At 39.6% G+C, this 19965-nt stretch overlaps 2 protein-coding genes across 2 annotated transcripts in view; both read left to right on the forward strand.

The window, feature by feature from the left end:
* The window catches only part of CUBN (cubilin), a 149338-nt gene extending 136087 nt beyond the window's left edge, over positions 1-13251 (forward strand). Inside the window, exons 60-67 of the mRNA XM_059818798.1 lie at positions 6341-6546; positions 7393-7555; positions 8028-8236; positions 8898-9045; positions 9162-9343; positions 10494-10659; positions 12514-12749; positions 13144-13251. Coding sequence (XP_059674781.1) covers positions 6341-6546; positions 7393-7555; positions 8028-8236; positions 8898-9045; positions 9162-9343; positions 10494-10659; positions 12514-12749; positions 13144-13251 — 1418 coding nt within the window. The remainder of the gene's footprint in view (positions 1-6340; positions 6547-7392; positions 7556-8027; positions 8237-8897; positions 9046-9161; positions 9344-10493; positions 10660-12513; positions 12750-13143) is intronic.
* A 2827-nt stretch (positions 13252-16078) lies between these two features.
* Positions 16079-19965, forward strand: part of RSU1 (Ras suppressor protein 1) — a 120154-nt gene continuing 116267 nt past the window's right edge. Inside the window, exon 1 of the mRNA XM_059818884.1 lies at positions 16079-16096. Coding sequence (XP_059674867.1) covers positions 16079-16096 — 18 coding nt within the window. The remainder of the gene's footprint in view (positions 16097-19965) is intronic.

Raw genomic sequence — 19965 nt, forward strand, 5'->3', positions numbered from 1 at the left:
CATGGGCCACAATTCCACTGCACTAGGCACTGCACAGACAGAATAAAGCAATAATCTGCTGTCACAAAGAGATTATGATTTAAACACAAGACGAGGAAAACCAGATGGATATAGACAGGCAAGAAGAATAGGGTGGCAACAATGAGAAAATTAGTGATGTAGGCTCTAAGGCAGAAGAAATGCCTCCAAAACCTTTGGCAACCATTAAGACTGTTGGAATGCGAAGTCCTTAAACACCCTGTCCTCTGCATTGTCCTCAGTTTGCCCAGTTTTTAACTCAAGGATCCCTCTGTCCTTTTATTCAAATGCACATTTCTATTGAATGAATATTAATGATTTTACATAGGAAAAAAAACCATGAGTAGAGTTTAGAAGAAAAATAGTTGGAAAAAGGAATCCTCTCTGATATGCCAGAAAAATACATTAATAGGTAATTTACATAAATAATCTAGTATGCATATCATAGAAATAGATGATAATCTCTATGCTTTTCTTCCTGACAAAATGATCTGTAACTTACCTGATAAATCACCCGGAGGTATCTGTCTTTCCTTATTCTATTAGCTGTGTATTGAATTACTTGTTTCCTGTTTGGAATACAATACGCTAAGTGTCTATCACTAATGGGTTTTTGTTATGCTCTCCCCTACTGAAATTAAAATGTACTTCTAAAAAATGGATCCAGTATAATTTTCACAGTGTTTTTATGCTGTTTTATTTTATCAACAAAGAAATTTGCTTAATATAGTTCTAAGTCCAGTTCTGTCCTGCAAACTGAAAGCTTGGCTCACTCTATGTTCAGTTTCTAGGTGCAGATTTTCAGCAGTGCTCAGCACGCACAGTTGCTGCAGAGGTTTTTTGGATTGTCCAGAATTGCTGAAAAAAACCCTCAGTTCTGAATGGGCAATATAAGGTGTAAAATATTGGTTTGGTTATTCTATTGCATAGGTCAGGGTAGGGTGTTCTTTTGTGAGTCATTTCTAAATTCTTACACCACCACCAGTAATTCATTGAACCGATTTACGTAAATAACGTTAGCACCTGCTGTAGGTGGCACCAGACATCTGTACTGACAGCAGCAGTTATGGCCTGTTAGGTGGGAAAGGACTCAGTACAGCTGAATCTCAGGTTTCCTGCAAATTTTTCTCCCTCCAACAAAAAAATCTTAGAAGACCGTGTCCTTGACTGCGGCATGTGAATGCTGTTGCATTTTCTCATGCCTTTGGAAAACCAGCAGTGCCTGGCAGAGATTTCACAGCCCATTAGGACCGGTTTCCAGGTGTGTATCTCATGATATCCAGCCCAGACTTAGAGCCTGGTGTTGCAGAGGGTCTAGCTGAGAAGCAAATTGCTTGAAACTCACAAGTCATCTTGCAAAAACTTTTTTTGGCTTTTGATTCACATAATTTTTTACCAAATATATTACATATTAATATTACACATTTCAGATTCATTATATTGTCATGGCTTAACTATGATTAGCCTAATCTTTTAAAATAATTAATAAATCATGGCTAATAATAACTTGTCTTGCTCTTCTTATTATAGTCTATGAAAATAAGAACATCCATAACAAGCTCAGAACATATGTTCATAAGTCACAATTCCTGGACTGTTTCTAAATGTATTTTGGGCCTCAGATATAAAAATATGCCTCAGCTTGAAATCTGACTAAATTTAGAAAGCACTTGCAGTGTTGAAATACATCTCTTCAATATCTCTGAAAAGAATACAACCGTTGAGCTAAGGGCCAGTCTACAAATGCTTCTCAGAAACGTCAATTATTTAATGTCTGTGACATTTCTTCTCCCAAAGCAAAATAAATAGAAGTGGTTTGCATATTCAAACTGGACAGACAAGAAAAGAGGTAGACTTTAAAATAAGAAATTTCTGACCTATCTGAAAAAATGAGGTGAAAAATAATTTTCAGAGACAGGGATTAAACATAGCTTTATAGGTGACTAAACAGTTAAAAGCCGGTGGAATATTCAGATTAAAGGCACTTCACACAACTGTGGGCAAACTCTGCTGGCATGAATTGTCTTAGCTTCACTAAAGTCAATGACTGCTTCAGCTGAAAATCTGTACTCTGGCGCATACAAACAAAGGGTGAGGAGACATTTCTGATTCACATCGCAAAAGAGATCTGCAAAGGCCTGGGCGGCTGTGATGCCAACAAGTACGCTAATGCAGTATTAGAAAGCATTAGAATGAGGCCAAACTGCATGTCTGCCTCTGGTCTCTCAGACAAGCATTGAGGAAATGGATAGGACAGTACATACATTACAGTTTTGCAGAACTAGGGCAGGCTTGGCACAGAGCATGTCTGGACAGTTATATTTGGGATCAGCCAATAGTCTAAAAACTTAAGAATATTAATTTCTCTGACTGCATTTGTGAAATCCTGCTAAAGCAGGAGACTGGGGCTTTACAGTCCTAAACGTCACTGCTGGAACCATTGCCAGGCCATCAAACCAGTCGAAAACCCTCTCTGTGTAAAGGCTAGGCTGAGGACTAAAAAGAGTCCTGTGCTTTCAGAAGTCTCCCCCTGAAACGTTGCAGGCACTGTGGTCGGGGCAGGCACTGCTGCCAGGGTCCTGCTGCCATGTGAAGTCACGATGTCTGTCCAGTGATTGTCAAACACGGGAACTGACCTCCACAGCTCAGCTTGTGAAGGTTTACCAACCTTGAGTATCAGCCATGAGACAAAGTATGACGGTATGATTCCTCGCTCCAGACCTATGTCCTTCTGAGCCTTACTGTTTGAAGCCATGACCCAAACAAGCTATGAGCTAATTATTACAGCCATAATTAATCCAGGCACACCTCTGCACTGGTAGTAAGACCCATCAGGAAAGAGGCATTAGTCTTGGCAGAGTTAATCTTTGCTTATTCTGATTTTTAGTTCAGATCAGAGAGAAGCCTAGCGTTCCCAGGGATGCTTCTAGGTGAGACCAAATGTGATTCAGAAGTCTGGGAGAGGATTTTCATTACTGTCCAGCAGAACTAGAACAGTTCTTTGAACTTTGTGCCTTCCAGTAGATGTTTGTGGTGCTCATTTAGTGAGAAGGGAAGGGCAGCAAAATTAGTTTCCGATAGATTTAAAACTATTCAGCTGGCTTCCTTTCATAGCATCCATACCTGCATAAATGAACATTATCCCTGGCTGTGCTTCAAAGGCAGGCAGCTTCGAAGATTCATCTTCATCTTCATTCCATATCTAATGGATGTAACTCTTAGCAGAGAAACATGTGCTTGCTCTCTGCTGTAATTGTTTTTATTTGCCATAGGGAATCTTCAGTTCTTTCCTTTCTGAATGGTCCTTCTGCCTTTTAGTTTCATTAACGTTTCCCACCAAAAGCAATTAGTGATGACAGTGTGTGCTCTAGTTCTTCTGATAATTTGTGTTCTCTGGCAAGCTGTTTATGAGGAGGACAAGATTGCAATCTGATTTACGATGAGCTTATGATTTTTATTTTAAATAAGAAACCGGAAACTGAAACAACACAGTAAGCCACGTAGTCAATCCATCTGCCCACACACAAATTGTTCTATAAGGTACATTTCTCATTATTTTTATCAAATTCAGCTTTTAATATCTAGAGGCTATTCTACAAATTAACAGACATCTTAGTCCCACATTTTGCCTAAATTTTAGCTACAATTTTTTTGGCTGTGTTGGCCAACAATAAATATCATTCCATCAATGATCACTAGCAGGCTGGATGGCTACTACTTGGCCTTCTATTCAGAAGTGGTGCTGATTTTTAAAACGATGAGTTGTGTGTGTCCTGGCTAAAATGCAGTGCAATAGTGTTTCTCTTAGTGTGAGTTCCCTCCTGTTAAGCAGTTGGTTCTTCATTTACTTGTGGGTGTTCCCTAGATCTACACAGCTTCAGTATTCTGTAACTTTAGTGGCTGCAATCAGATGTAATGTTGATTAGTACTGAAAAACACCAAGATAGATAGATTTTTCAACAAGGGCTGCTCTTTATTTGGCTTGATGCAGGGCTACTTGGTATCTGGTTGGCTTCCAGTCTAGCCGTTATTTATAACGTACTGTCCTGTAAGCATTTGGCTCAGTCCTGGCTGAGCAGGCTAAGCATTGTGAAAGCTAATGATGAAACCTCATCTTTATTAACTGTAAATCACACTTTTAGTTATTTATCTCCCCTTAGACGCTATTACTGGCTACAATTAATTTTCTAATAATGAGGATTTGGCCTGTTTCTCTCTCTGTTGGGTCCATTTTATGTGCTGTACGCAAACAGGTTACACACATCTGTATTTTTTGTCATCCGAGCTATCTTTATAGCTGCACAGCTAGCAGTGAAGTGCACCATTCCAAAAGTCCAGGCATTTGATATCCAAGAAAAGGACAATCAAACAGCACTGAGTGCTTTCCTGTTGTGTGACTCTGTGGCAATTCCCTGATTCCTGTTGCAATGGTCCGACTGGCATCTCTGCAACTCTAACCCTGAAAAAGGTGAAGGGGAGCTTTGTAAGGTGCCTGACCCATATATCACTACAGACTCAAGGGCTGTATGGTCAGACTATGATCTATGCCTAATGATTATATGCTTAATGTTATGTTTAGCAGACAATGTCCAAAACGCTGAGCAGGAAGTGGCTCCAATGAGTTGTTTCAGGGGGGCTGAATAAATCATGCAGAAGGGTGAACCCAGAGTAAAATATAGCGAAACTGCCCTCTTAGGGCCCAGGGTCCTGTCTGACATTTTTCTCCTTCCTAGACTATTTGTAAGAACATGATTTATTGCTCACATTTCCCCCACTGTTGTTCTCGGCTTCTGCAGTGGCATTGGAATGAACACTAACACTTTTCCAAGTTTCCGACTTCATTAACAGCCCACAAAACTGGACTAGAGTCTATTAATTCCTGACTTTTTCACTTTCTAATAAGTTTCTTCTGTTCATTTTTAGCTATAGCAAAAGCTTAAACTTCATGTTATTAAGATTTTGGTTTTAAGCAAACTTCTTTTTAGGGTGGGGTTTTTCCGGCTTTGGGTAGTACAGCAGGATGACATTTAGCCTTAGTCACTCTGGTCTAACCATTACAGTCTTGCAAAATGGGGCTGTCTCCAACCCGGGTTACTGACACAATCCTGATAACTTGCATGCTGATTTTTCACCAGAGTGATCTTTTGTAATACTGTAGCTCAAGTAGGGCGCAGTTTTATATGACTGGAAGTATATCAGTGTGTCAAGGTTAAGTCAGTGCATGTCAGCCAGACAGATGAAATTCTGAAACTCCACTCATGTTACTTAGCCACAGCTGTACCTTCTTTTATTATCTAATTCCCCTAAAAGGATTTGCAGCAGCAGGCTGCTTGCAGTTACCGCTTTGCTCTGTGCAGTTTAGAAAATCCCTCTCAGACTCAAAAGCAAGTGTATGAACCATACTTTATTTGAACTCCTGAGTTAAATAAGTGGCCAGGAAACCCCGTAGAGACTGGGGAAGGAAGCATAAAGTAAACAAATTGATCAGATTTACTAGCCCAGTCTGACCTCTGGAAATCAAACCATATAAAAAAAGAGAAGTAAAAAAAAAAAATCCCTTCAGACATAGTCTGTATTTTTTGCTTGTTTGTAATTAGACACAATAAAAGGGTTCTGATCTTCTAATCACGACTTTTCTCCAAAAGTAATTTCTTTCAATGTGACTGAAAACATCATAGGGTTCAAATTTTCACAGTGAGTAACTACAGTAAGGGACTTGGCTTTGTATGTGGGATCCAAATGAAAAGCAGCCTGCTTTTCAGAGGGCTTGTAAGTTCCTACCATGCAAAACGCTTCAAGAAGTAAGTCCCTTTTAGCTAAATTCCTAAATATGAGTCTGGGTCCCAGTGTCAGGCTGCCAAATTCAGTCCCCCCGGAACAAGGTCGTAGTGCCAAAATAAGCAACTTCATTTTTACCTCGATTGTCAAACTCAACAACCCAGTGCCCCCTACCGTCCAAGTACTCTTACTAGCAGGTAAGAATCCCATTAAAAGGCCACCTAACCACCTCTATCCTATTTAATTTCTGTCCTCTGTCTTTTTACAGTCCCTTTGAAAAAATCTGCGGCTACCTTTTCAAAGGGGATGCTGATTTTATAATCAACAGAAGACATGAGCCTTTCTTAATTCACTCTACCAAATCCAGTTGTGATTTGTATCTGTCTAATACTGTGTTGATAGCCTTTTAATCGTTCAGATAGTCCTTGTGAGACAGGACAGTAAAATTCTGTAGCACAGAAAAAGCTGCTGGCTTGACATTAAAGATCTGAAGATTAAATAAATGCCAGGAATTGCTTTTAAAAAGCTTCTGCTTCTTCAACAGGACCTCAGAATGGCTGTGGTGGTTACTTGACAAATTCAGCTTATAGCTTTGGCTCTCCAGTCTCCAATGCGACCAGAAGATATGAGAAAAATCTGGACTGCGTATGGATCATAACTGCACCTGTGAACAAACTGATCAATCTCACCTTCACTTCATTCATGCTTGAAGCACAGTCTGCTCAGGCTTGCCGATATGATTATGTCAAAGTAAGACAGCTGTGTATTTTAACAAGAGAGATACAATCCATTGTGTGCTCCATAAGGCTAAAACTTAATTAATAGAAAATGGTCTTATGAAGAAATTAAATTGCTTAATATAATTACAGTTTTTTTCAGTGGGTTAGATTACTACTCCAGATGACATCCTGCCTTTTTCAAAACCAGTAAGAGTTTTAACATTGTTATGGGGACATGCTTCTGTTCTTGAGACTGCCTATATAAATGAGTATTTATTTCACGGAACAGAAACAAAACAAAACCCAAGCACTTTGAAAGTAAACATGCAGATTCATTATCATACAAAATTTCTTGAAAATAATTTATAAAATTTTGAATAAATAAGTCTTGATGTGAAATGCTTACCTGTGAAAGCTATTTTCTTGGAGATAAGCGTATAAAACATAGGATAACAGAATGCTGCTAAACAAAATCCACCAAGGAGTGTTCTAGATCCTGTTGAGCATTAGAGATGCTCACTGAAACCAGGAATTAATTCTACATTTTGGTGAATAAAAGTAACCTTTCTCATTGAAAAGCACTTTGAAATTACATATAAAAATGAAAACAGAACACCAAATTAAAATAAATTTTTTATATATTTGCTGAGATGGGACCAGAACGTTCCATAATGAGATTTGCACCATCCAATAGAATTAGTTAATATGGCAGTGAATAATTATAGTCATCAAGAACATCCTATTAAAGCACAAGATCACTTACTGTGCTGTCAAGTAAAAGAAACTGTAATGTCAGGAGGGGTCAGAGAATTTAATTTCTATTTATTTGTTTGTTGTTCCTAAACTATTAGTGGCTTATATGCTTTTCTTCTTTCAGCTTTATGATGGAGATAATGAAAATGCCAATTTAGTTGGCACATTCTGTGGATCTGCAGTGCCAGCTCCTTTTCTTTCTACCCGTAACTCCTTGACTGTGAAATTTATCACAGACAATTCTGTGGAAAGGGAGGGTTTCAATGCTACCTATGCCACAGTGGATCGTAAGTATACATATATATATATGTATGCATACATATTGTTGTGACTCTTTTGTGGAAATACATATTGAAATAATAAATCATCAAAAATTGTTCTAGATATAGGGCTCAGGAAGGGGCAAAGACAGTCCTTAGCACAGCATCTATAAGCAAGCTAAAAGCAGCGCTGCTAGTCCCCAGTGCAATTCTCTTCAATCTTGGCTGGTTGTGGGGTGGGTGTCAGTCTGGAGTGCAAAACAGGAACACTCACAGACTGTTAACAAATATGCTGATATTAGAGAGAACAAACATTTATTTGAGTTTTATGACATACACTGACACAGCATTAGCATGTGTTTTACTTACTTTTTTTTTCTTCTAGAGAGTCACAGGTAAATACAAAAGTATATTGTCCAGTGTAGTTTTGCTCAATAAATATTCCTCCCCAGTTGGAAAGGTTTTCACTCTATGATGCATTTATTACTATTTTACACAGGACTGTGTGGAGGAATATATAATGCAACTTCTACCTCCCTGACTGCAACATCTCCGAACTTCCCAAATGAATACCCACCATTTACTCTCTGTACTTGGGTCATTGATGCCCCTCCGCAGCAGCAAGTCAGGGTGGTGGTAGAGGCCTTCCACCTCCATTCCAGCCAGGACTGCTCTCAAAACTACCTAGAGCTCCAGGACTCACCAACGGTGAGAAATTTACAGTTGATACCATTCCCCGTCCACATTCAGTTCCCTTCACCCTTTGTAAAGAGAGGAGAAACCCACCATTTGGTAACAGATTAATTGATGACTCTGTGTGAGGGGCACATCCAAAGCATTATTCACTATGCCCCACTTAAGGTGTGTTAACTGGTACACAGAGTTCATGGAAGCACACTTTACACACATTGAGTTAGACTTGGTAAGTGTTACACAATTTTTCACAGTTGCACCAAGTAACAGAGCTGCCAAACTTAACACCCAGAAAATACTGCCCAACAGCAAGGTTTCATAAACTAATTGTACTTCCTTCCATTCAACACCATACTAAAAATTAATATTCATGCCAAGAAGAGTGTTTGTAAAAAACACTAGAAAAAAAACCTGTTTATGTCCCTTCTATTATATTATTCTAAACCTTCTTTCATTGTTTCTTATTTTGGCATGAAAATATCTGTTACATTTGATTTGTTTCTCATAATAATTGAACATAAAATGTTGAGACATTATTAAGGGATTTCCATAAGAACTTCAAAATGTGATTGCATAACTGGTATAGAAAGTGTTGAGATATTTATTCACCTCAAGTTCAGTAAGTAGAAAACTGAATTATATCATTAAGTAACTTGTGACATGTATTGAATTCCAGCACAGCCAAGGATCAGTCCATAGATTCTGTGGCACTGAAACTTTTCCAGTCCCTGAATTTTATTCTTACGATCGCACTGCCATTGTGACTTTCAAATCAGATGAATATATGATTAATAATGGAGTCAGATTTACCTATCAAGCTACAGGTAAGCTTGAAGAAATGTCTCAAAATTCTACCTACCATTCTCTTTGTTTATTCCATACAGTCAAAAGCAATACAGAGATCTGAAATGGTTACGTGTTTCTGGTTTTCTGTCTCAAGGTTGCAGCAGAGAGTATAACCAGCCATTTGGTTACCTGAAGAGCCCTGGTTGGCCTGGTCGTCACCCCAATAACATGGACTGTTCTATCATTCTACGAGCTCCCCTGAATCACACAATTTCTCTCTTTTTCCATGCTTTCAGTTTGGAAGACAGCATCCAGTGTTCACGTGATTTCCTAGAGGTATCAAGCAAGTATACATATTTTGTGGGCCTGTGTCAAAATCTGCTGAATTCAAAGGATATTAATAAGCTTGGATCAAGTCTGAGCTGAACTGACATTAGGGACTAATTTATTGCTACAGTTTTATGGTGAAAGGTACTCAGATGTTATAGTAAGAGGTTAAACAATACACATTACAGTAAGTCCAAAACCAATGAATAAATAGTCTCATTATCAGCTAACTGATCTTTACCTAGCTCTTGTTGATGTTACCCAGTTAACAGAGCAAGCCGGGATAGTTTTCATTCGATATTAACATCTGTGCATGAACAGAAAGCCATAAATCTGAGTACTTTCATTCCAGCAGTAGATTCCATCTGCTTGATATTTTTCTTAAAAAGAAATTTTTTTCTAAAAAAGGATTTTTTCTTTAAGAAAAAAAGAAGCTCTAGTAACAAGTGTAGGATACTTGCAAAAGTACTTTGTGTCAATAAAAAGCATATCCTCCTACACAATCCTCACTCTGTCCTTTCACGCTTGTTGAAGGTTTCCCTGTTCTCTGGTCAGATGACAAAAATCAGATGTCTATGGCAGAATCATTATTTAGTTCTCCTTTCATATCCTCTTTATTGTCTCAAGAAATGGATCTCAGATGTACCAATAATGCATCAGCACCAGCATTATTGGTGCTTAGAAAAAAGATCAGATTAAATCTGAGCTATGTAATATGATCTGTGTCTTAATGCGACCAGGGAAAAGAGTGGTCTGCAGGGTAAAGAATTAATCTTTTCATCTGCAATATTAACATTTCTTACAAAAAGTAAAACATGGGCTTGAATTGCAAAAGGACACCTTAGCTACTAGTCAAGCAATTCTTTCAGTGAGGAGATGTACCACACCATAAAATTTAGCTACCTTTTTCTGATGATACTTGTTCTGTGCAATTATAAAACTCAGACAGACTGGTTAATGGTCTCTTTTTCCTTCTATACATGAATATATAGTATCCTATAGTATCTATACAAGAATATATACAGTATGAAAATGACAATTATAGTATGCATGCAAGTCACGACATAGTTTGTGCTGTTCCTGTATCTCTGCATAATTGTACTGGTGTATAACTGGCATAGGGATTTAATGTTGACAATGTTTTTTGTGTCCCTTGAAGGTCAGAAATGGAAGTGATGTACAATCACCACTACTTGGCAGGTTCTGTGGAAACACTGTGCCCAGTCCCATCTTCCCCAAAAACCATGTTGTCTACCTTCGTTTCAAGAGTGATTTTTCAGGGGCTCGTGATGGATATGAAATTACTTGGACTTCATCATCAAATGGTAAGGCTGTAATTACAAAGTAATTCCACTTAGCAATTGTACATAGAGAGAAAATACAGAAATGTGGAATTCAGGCTGCTCAGTTTGGGCCCTGCCTCATCAACACTTAAGACATTCCGAAGCATCCATAGTCCACCCTGTTCAGTCACTAGAGAGCGGTAGTTGTTCCTGAAGACCAGTGGGGTGAGATCCATTTTGTGATGGAAGCAATTCCCTCTCTCTAATGTTGACTTTAGCAACCTCAGAGGATGTAGTCCACGTAAGATGAAGATCTAGGTCTTTCACAGAGAGGTCGGAAGATATCACAAACATCTATCTTGGGATCTACATAGTGGCAGTGGCGGTGGCGGTGACTCAGCCTACGCCATTAATAGTACAGTTGTGATATGACCTAGGATCTAGGCACTGCTAAGCCTGAAGACGACTGAAATCTGCTCCATGAAAATAACCTAATTATAATGCTGTGTAGTGACTATATAATAGACACATTCACAAATGGCTTATGAAATGGCAGTGAATAGCTGGGTAATAGTTTGTTCATGACACTAAGTAATTGGAGGTAGGAAAGCTCATGGCCACCTGAAAAGCACTGCAGAAAAACCTTACAGTATTGAGTGTCTTGGTGATGAAAAGGCAGATAAAGTTCAGTGTAAGAAATTGGTGATGAAGAACATGGGCAAAAAAAAGCAATCCTAACTTTACTTACAAAAATATGGGATCTGACTTGACTACTAGCACTCAGCAACAAGATCTTGGGAGTAAAATAGTTCCATGAAAACAAGTGCTCACTGCTCACTAATAGTCAAGTAGGCTAGCACAATGCTAGGAATTGTTGGGAAAGGAAGAGAGAACAAACAGACAGCCACTGTATAAATCCATAGTTCACACACAGATTGAATGATGTGTACTGGTCTCCTCCTCTTACAAAGAATCCAGTATAACTGGAAAACTTTCAGGCAAAGGGGCTCAACATAAAAAATGGCTTCTGTATGAGGTATGCTGAGACTTTTTAGTTTGGTTAAGAAACTACCAAGGTCTATAAAATGGAGTAATATTGGATGGTAAATAGCGATCAACTGTTCATTGACATTTCCCGTAGAAGAACTAGAAGCCTTCAGATAAAGCCAGGAGGTGGTAGGTTCGAAACAAACCAAGCAAAACAGGTAAGCTGTGGAGCTCCTTCCCATAGGATGCTATAAATTTACATGGATTCAAGGGCTACCTAAACAAGTTCATGGAAGACGTCTGAGAAAGACTATTAAACACAAAGATGCCATCTCTGGGAGCTGCGAGCTGAAAATTGTTGAAGACTCTGAGAGTAATCTGGGGCGTGATCTGCACATGCTTACTCTTACTGTATAAACTTGCATGTCTCCCAGGGCATCTACTTCTGCCCACTGTTGGAGATTGAATTTTGGTATAAATGGCCTTTCGTTTACTTAATGTGACTATTTTCTCTGAGTTGTTCTCTTCATTTTTCTATCAGGATTCACTACTACATTTTTCTATGAGGATTCACTACTTTTCATTCCAAAGAACAGCCAAAGAGAATTTGTCTCTAGTTGAGTAGTTCGGAACTGAACTGACCAAAGCACAGACCTAAGATTTGGTTCCTGTTTCAAAGAGTTCTGGGGGTTTTGATTTTTAATATCCAGTGATGGTCTAATGCCCATTGCATATTCTTCTCAGGCTGCTGAAGCTAGAGCCTCAGTTTTGTTTATCTGCATTCATTGTTGCAGCTCCCAGTGTCTCTCTGTTTTTCAGTGCTACTACTAATACTGTACTAATGTACTACATCATGTAGTATCTTGTGAAACTAAGCCTTCTAAGCTAATTAACAGTGCCTGTTTCCAGGATGCGGAGGAATGTTATACGGCAGCACTGGCTCACTTGCTAGTCCCAGCTACCCTGCGACTTACCACAACACCACTGACTGCGAGTGGGCCATTACTGTGCCCAAGGGACGAATTGTCACAGTGAACTTTGATTTCATCAGCATCGATGATCTAGGGGATTGCAGCAGCAACTATCTGATCCTTTACAACGGGCCAGATGCCAGCTATCCCCCCACCGGCCCGTACTGTGGGATGGTATGTATTGCCTACTGTCTGTGACCCTGTAATTGGTTAAAATGAATCTTTACTGTTTCATATTTAGGATTGTTTCCCCAGTTCTGCCACTCAAACACATGAGTGGAAGTGAAGACATAAGGCTTGTGTGGCACCTTAAAAGCTTTCCAATGCAGACCTTACAGTGACATCTAGTGGGAGGCATCATCAAGCTATTTTGCTCTGTATTTAGTTGTATTTGTGATTTAAGTATTTGTAATACCCTGAGGGAGAAATGCAAAAGCAGCATCTAGCACAGACCTGAGGTCCCTTTCAAACGGTAGTCCTATTTGTGCCTCAGTTTTAACTCTCTGACTGGCTTTTCCAAAGGATCTTGTTCTATAAAGCTTTTCATTTTTCTTGTCTTTAATTTTAGGATACAAACATCGCTCCATTTACTGCTACATCTCATCAAGTCTATATAAAATTTCATGCTGAATATGTGACTTTACCATCAGGATTCCAGTTAAGCTGGATGAGCTAGAACACTGTTTATGAGAAATATATTACTGTTCCTTGCTCTACTGAAGAGACTTTAGATCGTAAGTTTGAAATCCAACTGAAGTAAGGCCTTTTAAAAATTACTCTAAGTATAGCTGTTACAAATGTAGACTTCTGTCAAAAAACCGTGATCTCTCATTGTACTGAAAATAAACTATTATCTACCTACCTAACTGTAAAAATGAGGTTTTGCTAGTTTTTGAAACATATTTTTTATATTCTTCCTCATAATTTCAAATGCTCTGAGTAAGTATGCCAAAAAAAAGTTTTACATTTAATGCTATAGGAAGTGAATTAGCCAGGATAAAACATAAACACAAAATATTCAACATGAAGTTGGTAAGAGGAGCTAAGATATGAAGTTGTCTTTAATTAGTTCTATAGAGTTATGTGGTTTTGTCCCAAGCATTTTTGGAAGCGTTAGCTAAATTTTTATTCAATTTACAATAAAAGCAGACATTGCTAAAAAATGGCCCCTGTCCTATTACCATTTACGCAGATAACTTTGCTGAAGAACTTTCTGTAATACTGTGGATTGGGTATAAACACTAAAGTTTAACAGAGTAAGGACATGCTGTGGTACTAAATCTTAACCACGACAAGAAGTAATGTCAAGATCATGTTCAATATACACAAATATCTGTGTTTACAACTGAATTTATGAAAAATTTGTGAGATTTTTAGTAACCAGTTCACCTTCCTAGTCAACTTGTAGGCAACTTCCTAAACCTTTGTAAAATGGCTATTACTTCAGAATAGGGCAGACATAAAAACATCAATTGACCTTTGACTAGAATTAGTTTGTTCCTTCCCAAGGCTAACACACATCATACATAAAAAATGATGTTGGCAGGCTATACAGAGGACACTGATTCCCACCATGAAACATTTTTTGTCACAACCCAGAATGAATGACCAATGCATTTCCTGAATGTCACCTGTGAGGGACAGGCAAGAGGAATTCACACCGCAGCAGAGGAACACGGGCCTCATCAGAACTCTCACTTCATAACTATTACAGTCACTCACAGTGAAAGTAATTCCTCAGTGTGATTGTTGCAATAATTAATTATGAAATGATATTAAAGTGCTAACTGCAGTTCTAACAAAATCTAGGAACTTTGAAGATTTCTCAGCGAATGCCAAAAAAGCCGTCATTCCACAAGCATACAAAACTATAGCGGCTGAGAAGCCATCCTGGTTAAAAGAAAATGTAGAAAACACAAAACAGACAAAAAGGGCAAAAAGGTAGATGGCAGGCTACAAAATACAACTCAGAGTCCACCCCAAACTGATTTCATATTAGCAATCAAGGGACGATACAATCTTTGTCCACAAAATTTATTTAAAAGCCCATAAGGGGGATAGCAAGCAGTAAAGAAAACAAAGTCATCTGAACTACCTGGAGATAAAGCTACAAAATAAGCTCTAAATACAGCATTGTGTAAGAAAGACATCGCAAGTACAATCAAGTGTGGCTTCAGCTGTTTGCCTGCAGAGGTCAGGAACAAGCCTATTTCTTCCTTGCGGATGGCCGCATCACGGGGCTTTGTGAACGTCCGTTGTGGTTTTGACCCTCCTGTGAATCACTGTGGGTTTGGTGCAGTTGGTGCAGGGCTGAGAATCCCCTCGAGGTCTGGCCGCTCTCTCTTGCTGCTAGGTGGCTGGTCATGGAAGCATCAGATTGCAGGCAAGAATTGGCTTGGCGAGAAAGTTGTCATTTTCTGCATTTCACCAGCCTGGAGCACAGCTCATCTGGAAGCCACAGGTGAAAGGGAAGGGCATGTCTCCCCCAAACAGCTCCCTGCCACTGCAGGTAGTGCTCTGCAGTACGTTCATTTCTCTTGTTAACGGTGGATCACACCCTGACGGACAATGAGTTCTCAGGTTAAACCTTGGCCTTGTCAGGAGTATGACAGAGCATGAACTGACAAACAATAGAAACCTGTTCATGATTTTAATGAATTAAGTAAGTTCATTAGTGGCTTTTTTAGACTGGTATGAGTCACACATCATAGTTTATGGACACGAAGCTGATTTTCACCGAGGACACCCTGTCCCCCATGCTCACTGCACAGAGGCTGGCCTACTGTTGACTTAGTGAATAGTATGTACATGTGATCTGGTGACCTGTGATGTGCATGAGGCCATTCTGGTAACACAAACCTTTGGACTTAAGCTCTAGAGGCGAACTGCAGTTAAACTGATGAGTTTGCTGAAATCTGTACTTCAAAAAGATTCATTTCACTAAGACTAAAAGCATGTTTCACTTTAAAGCAGATTAAATGTTTTCGGATATTTTTTGATACTATAAATACTTGCTATTGGCATGACTTTCTGTCACAATGTCAAACAAATTTTATGGAATCATTGAACTTCTGCAGAAGACTAAAAAGCACTATGAATGGGAGGAAGAGAAATCTGTTAGTTTTTTTAATCTAACAATAACTAATGCTTGGTCCGTCTTTAAATGCTACAAATACTCCATACCTGTGCATAATTTTATTTACAAATGAATAAAATGCATGAGGTTCTTTAGAAAAAAATTAAAGTCCAGCAGAGAATTTGTGCTCATGAAGACTGTTGAATGAAGCTGCTGGTACAAGGTTCAATTGATCTAGCCCAACTGACTCTCGCCAAAAATAGTCAAAGTCCAAAATTAGAGTAAATTATCAAACCCATTATTTAAAAAACAGGAACAAAGTAACCCACTGCTGTCCTCTAAAATTTTACATGAGGAACCACAACAGAAATAGCACTGCAGAAGTATTGAAGTAGAGGTCCTTAGAGGAGAGAGCTGATGCTAAGCCATGTTTCTGTCTTGGAAGGTAAGGAGTCATTTAGAACACTTGCTTTAAAATGAATGCACAGCAAAAGCAAACAGGAACAACTAAAAAGATAATTTAAAAAGACTTATTCCATGAAACTTCTATGTGTTTTTTGCAGTGTACAATTCAAGAGACAAAATCTGTGTTTAATAAGATTTATGGCTTCGTCTGACAATACTGGCATGAATATCTTTGCTTCTATGTCTGTGCACATTGCTATCTATTTTATAGATAATGTCATAGTTCTGAATGCTGCATGTCCGTACTATAATACCTGCTTGACTACAAACAACCTCCCCCCGTCAATGACAAAGAAGTGATAATGAACGTGCAAGTTTTCACTTCCTAGAGCCTGCATGTTTTTAACTTACGTGCAAATCTTCTTCTGCATGTTACTATACATATTTATTCTTATATAAAGGTATATTTTACAAGACAGTTATGTATGAATGGTAAGCATTCTGAAGACTAGGATTTGAAGAATAAGCACGAAAAGGTCCGTAACAGTATTTTTTAATTGCCCTTCCCATGTGGCAGGGCTATTCTTTATAAACAATAAATGAGAAGTAATACCAGAATGAGATCATTGGGGCTATAGTTACTTGAAGTAAAGGAGAGAGAAGTTATACAGCTAAAATGCTAGAAATCGTGGTGCTGGTCAATTTAAAACATTAGCTAATTTTAGTTAAATTTACAAAGCAATTTCGGCTGAACAGCAGTTTTCACTCGGCTCATAAAGCAAAGGAGGAGGTATCTCAGTTTCCCACAGTAAATCAAGATAGGTGTCCTAGGCACCAAAATTAATGTATTTAATGTAATTATTTTTTGTCAGCTGCCAAACTAAAACCACAGAATTATTCTGCAGTCCTGATTAAAATGAATTGTAACAAAAACTCATAGCATTGACTACTGTTCATAATAACAACAACAGCAACAATACAGGATTATTAACAAATGTTTATTAGCTGATAATAAAAATAGAGGCCAAATTCTAGAAGTTTGCTTTTATAAGGCAAAGATCAGCAAAATAAATATTGTGTGCCAGTTATCACACGTAATTACTGTAACGTTGATGGATAATTTTTTAGTAGCAGTGCCTGGCAGCATACAACTGTTTTTGCAGGTGCATGTTGCTGTTGTATTGCTTTGATGATACACTAACCCTGCATTAATGTTGACTGTTGTGATAGCTGTTCTTGGAAGGGAAAAAAAGGATAAAAATAGAATACTAATAGAATAATAATGTAAAACCTCATTTCCTTGGTTAGAAGAACTACCTAGGACATCCAGAGCAAGGGCGGCGACAGAGCCGCTCATCCCCTTGCTGCTCCCCAGCACAGCAAGAGGAGCCAGCGGGAGTCACATCCAGCGCTCGCTGCCTGGCCAGAGCCGGCTGGGGGGAACCAGTGCAGGGAGCAACTTCTCCCTCCTCTTGCCACTACACGGCAGCTGCGGCTCTGCCATACCATCCTGGCCATATAGCTACCTCACAGTCACTGCTACCCTAAGGACAGAAGGCATATGTCAGCCTCTGCAAAGAATTTAGGCATTTGCTCTACAAACATTTAAGCCAAGTGACAAATTTAGAACAAATCTGACAGATATGAAAGATATTTTGTAGTTGGTTTGTAAGCAAAAAATCAGTAGCTGGACAGTACAGTGAGACTTAAATTGGAAAAGCCTGTACTGTGAGCTCAACCGCTGTACACGGGGGGAGGGCTCCGCTGGCCAGTCCCCGGACACAGGTTGACCATCCCTCTGGCTGGGGGTATAGGGAGAGCTGAGGATATTTGGGGTCAGAGGGATTACAGAAGAACTGGATGTACTGGGAAGAGGTGGTAGGGGATAAGAGAAGGGAGATGGACTTACTGCAGTGGCATAGGCCCTCTGCAGGAAATTAGTCTTCGTGAGTATGACTGCTAATGGAACAACCTGAAGATTAAGGTTTCAAGATCGGGGAATGACCTGACCCTTGGACAGTGTGGCATGTGTACATACTTTCCCACGCCTTCTCATCCAATTGATATTTAGCACTTCACGAGGAGCTGTAAAAGGAAGGCTTGGCAGCAACTCCTCTTTGCCAAATCCAGGGCAGGCCTGACTAGGGTATTGATTACTGCATTTACTCAGGTGAAGAGTTTGCTAAACCAGGAACCGAAGTAGATCGCATAGAAGGTGTGGGTGCTAGATGAACTATTTACACAACAAGAGGATAATGAAATCAGGTGGATGGTAAAAAGAAACCAATCCTGACAAAAGGGAATAATGACAATATGTTTATTAAGCAGCAAGTAATTAAATACTTCTACGGTAGGGGTAGAATGTGGACATCAAGGCCAGGTGCAATGTAAGAATACGTTAGTGTTCTGGCCACTGCATAAATAGGGCAGTGAGCAGCCAGGTGAGCTTCTCATTAGCCGTGATGACACCATTTTGTGAGTATCTTGTTACAGTCAGGTGTACTTCATCTGTTTGTTTGCATAAGCCAGGTAGGACCATGTTTTTATAGACAATGAATCTGCCTAAGCCTTTGGTACTAAATGAAGCCTGTGATGGTTCTCCATGAAACAAGAACAGTAGACTTGCTGGCACCTAGGCCTTTGGGACAACTGACTGGTGGCAATCCGGGCATTTTCTTAGGAAAGGGATCCAGACTCGTGATCCTGCAGACAAAAAGCAACTGTACATCGTTGTCTTTTTTTTGTAATGGTTGGACTTGATGATCTTACAGGTCTTTTCCAACCTTAGTGATTCTGTGATCTGAGTGACTGTGTGTTCTGCTGAGCAATCTAGATAAAAGGAAGTTCTTCCAGTTGTGTTTTGTAAGAAAGACCTGAAAGCAGCCTGTAACTTCAGGAAAGGACTCAAGGTAGTAAATGCCATTTAGGGATAAACATACTACAATTCTGCAACCCCAGAATTAAATCTACATTCCTAAAAAAGGAAAAGCTAAAGTTACATCTCCAGCAGTGTTTCCCACTTGCTGGTTTAGACACCTTCCCATTCATCATCTTGGCTTCTGTGGATATTATTTTTAGGCTTCTAAGTAACACTGTGCAGTGGATAGGAAGCACATACACAAAATTGAAGGCTGTGGTTCTCAATGGGTGGCCTGGCCTTAGGTCATTTTATAGATTTAGTCATTAATTGCCCTGAGCTCCCATATCTGTCAAATGACAGTTAGCGGGAGCTTCTCAACTTCTATCACAGATGTTACACGCATACATACATTCTAAGCAGTAAGGCTGTAACTCCAACGTGGTGGTGACAAGGTCAGTTAAAAGTGCTCAGAGCCTGGGCCCAGCCTTATGACTAATTTTGCAACTAGAGCTGACGAGAAAATCCACCAAGAAACCTTAAGAAATGGAAACCACTGATTCATTGAACCTAAATATTTTTGCCTTAGGCAGCCTTTGCCAACCTTCTGAGTGCTCTGAAACCCTACTTGGTCAGTTCCCAGGGAGCCTGAGCTTTCCAGCTCCACAGCTCTGCAGCTTCTCCTTTTTCCTGTTGCTGACCGGGCAGGGCCAGAGCTCCCAGACTCCAGGGCAGAGCTGAGCAACTGCCCCGAGCGCAGCCCTGCCGGTTTCCAGAGCCGGGCCAGGGCACGAGGAGCTGCCGCTGCTAAGAGCGCTCTGCGGGGAAGGGCACCTGAATGCACATTTCTCTGCGAAATGGTGCCATATCCACCACAACCCACCTTCGCGGGTTTATGAAGTGCTTTCCGGGTGCTGAAGAAATGGAAACGGGTGTTAACACTGTATTTGAACAGACAGCTGTGTAACCTCATGAGGCTTGTGACAGGAAATGACAGATTAGCCCCAGACACCGCGTTAACCCAAGCTCCCCACCCATCCAGATGTACGAGC

The sequence above is a fragment of the Gavia stellata genome, chromosome 6 (genome assembly GCF_030936135.1).
Source record: "Gavia stellata isolate bGavSte3 chromosome 6, bGavSte3.hap2, whole genome shotgun sequence".
Taxonomy (NCBI): domain Eukaryota; kingdom Metazoa; phylum Chordata; class Aves; order Gaviiformes; family Gaviidae; genus Gavia; species Gavia stellata.